The 4,485-nt window shown below is 56.1% G+C and overlaps 1 protein-coding gene across 1 annotated transcript in view; it reads right to left on the bottom strand.

The window, feature by feature from the left end:
• The window catches only part of LOC104467442 (microtubule-actin cross-linking factor 1-like), a 6,445-nt gene that overhangs the window by 1,538 nt on the left and 422 nt on the right, over positions 1–4,485 (bottom strand). Inside the window, exons 2-4 of the mRNA XM_010081216.1 lie at positions 1,540–1,701; positions 1,193–1,363; positions 87–266 (exon numbers count right to left, since the gene is read on the bottom strand). Coding sequence (XP_010079518.1) covers positions 87–266; positions 1,193–1,363; positions 1,540–1,581 — 393 coding nt within the window. The 5' untranslated portion in view covers positions 1,582–1,701. The remainder of the gene's footprint in view (positions 1–86; positions 267–1,192; positions 1,364–1,539; positions 1,702–4,485) is intronic.

The raw sequence follows: 4,485 nt of genomic DNA on the forward strand, positions 1-4,485 counted from the left end.
GTTGTCCCCCCAAGCCCCGGCGCACGGCGCATCGCCGCCGGACGAGCTCGCGCGGGGATTTTGGCCGGCGGGATGGAGGCTCTCACCTGCCGGCCGCCTGGCCCAGCAGCCCTGCCCAGCGCTGCTCCAGGCTCTCCAGCTGCCCGATGATCTTCTCCCGATCCGCCGGCTCGGCCGACTGCGCGATCCGGCCGCCCTCCGCTTTCGCCCTCCGCTTGGATCATCTCAACGGTGGCTTTGCGATCTTCCAGGAGGCGCTGGAGGAGCTTTAGCGTCAGCGGTGAGAAAAAAAAAAAGGATCAAAGTCACCAGATTGGGTCAGCAGAACCTCTTCTAACCCTCGGGGAGGTCAAATCTCTAATTGTGGCTGAAAACCACCCCAAGCACGGGGCTGAGACCAAAGGCAGCCCAGCAGGACAGCCTCTGCCATCCAAACCAGTTCCAAAAAACTTAATAATAATATAATAACGTGCTTTAACTTTTGGTCAGCCCTGAAGCGGTCAGGCAGTCGGACTAGATGTAGGTCCCTTCCAACTGGAATATTCTAAAAGAGATTCAAAGCCCTTCTGTGCCAGAGAAGCTCTCAGAGGCTTCCCCATCACCCTCCCCAAACTTATCAAGTGTTTAACTTTCACTTTAAATAAATTTCCTCTTCAAAGTCCCGACCCATCGGACCAAGCCTCGGTCAGAACTCATTTCTAGAACGTTTTACCACGACCACATCTGAACTTCCACCCACCCGCTCACACGGGCAGGCGCCGGCCGGGCTGTTATCTCTGCAAACAGCGGCACGCCTGGGTCGGTTCTGACGGTTTGCACATTCCTTTTGTCCAAATAACCCCAACCGGTACCTACACCGCCGGCTTGCTCCTGACGCAGCAGAATTACAGCACAAACAAAACCTCAGGCTGGAAAAACACGGCCGACCAGCAAAACCAGCAGCAAACTTCAAGAGGCAATGGGACAAGAAAGTCACGCTGGGGATTTAGGTGATGGAGACGGTGCGAGTGGGCAAACGAGCCGCATGGTTATTACATGAGGATGTGGGGAACCAGCAGATCCACCGGGAACGCAGGAAGCTTGGGGACACCCCAGCTGCACCTCATCTGCTGTAGCTGGGCCCCCAAAGTATCTTCTGGCTGTCCAGAGCCTCCCCTCCCAGCAACCCAACCGCTGCCCGGGGTTTGCTCACTTTCTGCTCCTGGATCTGGGCTTTCACCACCTTGTACTCGGCCGAGGGAGGTTTCTGGTTGGAGATGAGCTCCTCGGTGTCGGCCAGCCAGCTCAGCAGCGGCTCCAGGGCGTCCTGGAACTTCCCGCAGTGCAACAGAGCCTCTTGCAGCTGAGCAACCCTTTGGGCCACCTGCACCCCAAACACAGCCCCACAGTCAGGCTGGTGACGCACCGACACCGGAGCCCCCGGCTGTGACCCCCTGCTTCCACCAGACCCCAACGGGATCTGATGGAAGATCAAGAGAAACTCAAGATCAAGATGGATTTTCAAGAGAAACCAGTTCCAGCCCCTCCCCGCGCTCTGACCTTCTTGTTGAGGGTGTTCCAGCGCGTGTTGATCTCTTCCATGTCATGCTCCAGCCCTTGGACGTCACAGTTTTTCCCGGCGCTTTGGATGAGTCCTTGACCGACTCCATTGACTTGTTGCAGTTTTAACTGGAGAGGATCCACTTGCTCCTTCTGGAACAACTGGTGATGGGAAAGGAGGAAAGAAAAGGTGTTTATAACCCGCGAGCTGCTCTTCCAGCCCCTCCATCACCCAACAGACGCAACAGGCTTTCTTCTCCAGAGAAGAGACAGCAGCTACCGCCTCGACCCGGTAACACAGATGTTGCAGGTGTTCGCTGGTGCGGAGCACAGCTCAGCATCCCTATGAGTCCATCTCCACTCTTAAACGGGTAAATCCCCTTCTTCCAACCACTGGAGTGGGGTAGAGAGAGCAAACTGGGGAAGAAATGAGAGTACTGGCGCTGGTCAGCCATCAGATTGGGAAACAACGCTCCTGGGGAAAAACCCGAAGCGATTCTCACCATGATGCCGTTGAGAACAGGGACCTGGCATCACCCGAGGTTTGTTAACCACAAAATTACAGGCACTGAGAAGCCAGGGCTGGATTTCGAAAGACAAAGGCAAGAGGCAATTCACGCACTAGTCATTCACTGTGCCGCGTATTTGGCACGGTCCTGCCTGGGAATCCTGCCGGGAAAAGCTTTTTAAACCAAAAAAAGATGCGATAGGGAAGGGGGAGGAGAGCGAATGAAGCTCCCCATTGTACGGAGAGGCAGCAGGGACCAGCCGGGAGATAAGGGCTCTTTATCGGAGCTGGGGATCTGCTGTAGCCACCCGGCGCGGCCGCCCGTGCACGGTCCCTCTCCGGTCCTCAGGGACCAGCCCGCTGCTTCCCATCGCGAACAGAACCAGCCTCCGGAAAGGGAGCGGGGCTCTCCATCGCTTTGCCTGGTCCCTCAGACCAGGACCCATCCCAAGCACAGGATCCGGCAGGATCAGCCCTCGGCCCCCTTGCATCATTTTCTCTTTTGGGAAGCCGTGGCGATGGCAGCCAGGTGCTGATTGCTTTCTCAAGCGTGCCTCCTCCTCCTCACATGCCTGAGAATATACGGACGTTAACGGCATCAAAAAATTCCCAGTTGGATGCAAGACCTCCCCTAACAGAGTAGCGGCTGGGGGTGGCACAGCTCTCCGGACCCACCGTCACTTTGCCTCCGAAGGCAGGGAAAAAACCCCCAAACACATGAAAAAACCCCAAACACACACCCAACCCCCCAAACACACACCCCAAAATTTCCCTGCCCTTGCAAGAGGGGCTGCCGTGACTTTCTTTGCCCCATTTTCAACTAAAAATCTATTTTTTCCCATTGGAGCTCAGCTACCCGAGGGCAGGGCGGTATCGCTGCAGGACGCCCAGCGAAGGGTGTGCTGGCAGACGCTGTCCAGAGCTGGTTGCTCAGGGGGGGAATTATGCTGCACTTACAAGAAATAAATGGTGACATGCAATCCCCCATCCCCCTGGCCGCCTCTCCCGTTACTGTTTATATATGGAGCTGGCTGCTCGAGCCGCCAAACCCACAAAAGGAGCAGGCTGATAAGTCTGGCACGCCGGGCTGGGTCCGAGCCCTCCGCAAAAACAAACTCCAGGGCTTGGAAACAGCCGGGAGGGAGGGAGGGAGCGCGGCAGAAAGCCCGGCATCAGACCCTGGATACCTGCAACACAGGAATTGGTACAGCCCGAGAATCGTTACAAAGATAATTACATTAATGGCCCGAGGAGTGGGCACGTCCAACGCGCTTATTTTTCTCTGCTCGTGAAATATTGCAGCGATTTGGTTCATTAACCTCGCTGTGACTCAGCTTTGAAACAAATATTGACCGTACACCCTCGGCTGGGCAGGGAAGGGCACAGAGCAAGGCTGGACAGATGTCTCGGTGAGGAGGGCTGCTCCAGCACACCTCCTCCTCCTCGCTCCCAGAAACCTTCCCAAAGCATCCCCTGGCTTTCTGCTTCCCTCATCTGGGCGGCCACGCTCCTTAAGCCCAGGGCTGCTGAAGGCAGAGCTCAGCCTTGTGCTGGGAGAGCCGGCATCACTCCAGCATCATCCCAGCATCACCCCAGCCTCGTCCCAGCATTGCCCCGGCATCACCCCAGTATCACCCCAGCTTTGTCCCAGCATCACCTTGGCATCACCGCCCTGGTATCATCCCAGCATCGTCCCAGTATCACCCCAGCCTCGTCCCAGCATCGCCCCAGCTTTGTCCCAGCATCACCTTGGCATCATCCCAGCATCACCCCAGTATCACCCTGGTATCATCCCAGCATCATCCCAGTATCATCCTGGCATCATCCCAGCATCACCCTGGCATCATCCCAGCATCACCCCAGCATCGCCCTGGAGCTGCCAATGCCTCGAACAACATTTGAGCAAGGAAAAGATTTTTGGGATTAACAACCAGAGATGCTACACGGAAATTAATGGTCCCACCATGACACACCGATACCAAAACAGCGAATTTCAGACAACGGCAAGAACCCAACAGCTCTTCTTCCTCGCTGAGGTCCGCACCGGGTGCCCCAGCCCCGCTCACGTGGACCCCCCCCATGTGAGAGCATCTCTCTGAGCCCCTCCGCCGGCATTTCTGAAATCAGTGGCAGAGCCCAAAGGATGAGTAATTGCTACAGCATCGGGATTTTCGGCACTGACTAACTTCTGATGTTTCCTTAGTGATATTTCTCCTTGTCCAGATGGCAGAAAATCAGCGCTGGGCTGTGGGAACTCCAGCACCGAGGTCTCTCCAGGCGGAAAGTCGAGAGCAAATCCCCGAACGCCAGAGAGAACCTGACCCCCTTCCCACGCACGTTCAGAGCCTCAGCACCTTGCTGCTCACTTAAAAAGCTCCAGAAAGCGGTGACTGCACAGGGCAGGAATTATCTGCACTTAATTCGTTTTACAGCAGTCT

This window comes from Pterocles gutturalis, unplaced genomic scaffold (genome assembly GCF_000699245.1).
Source record: "Pterocles gutturalis isolate BGI_N339 unplaced genomic scaffold, ASM69924v1 scaffold13839, whole genome shotgun sequence".
Classification (NCBI taxonomy): domain Eukaryota; kingdom Metazoa; phylum Chordata; class Aves; order Pterocliformes; family Pteroclidae; genus Pterocles; species Pterocles gutturalis.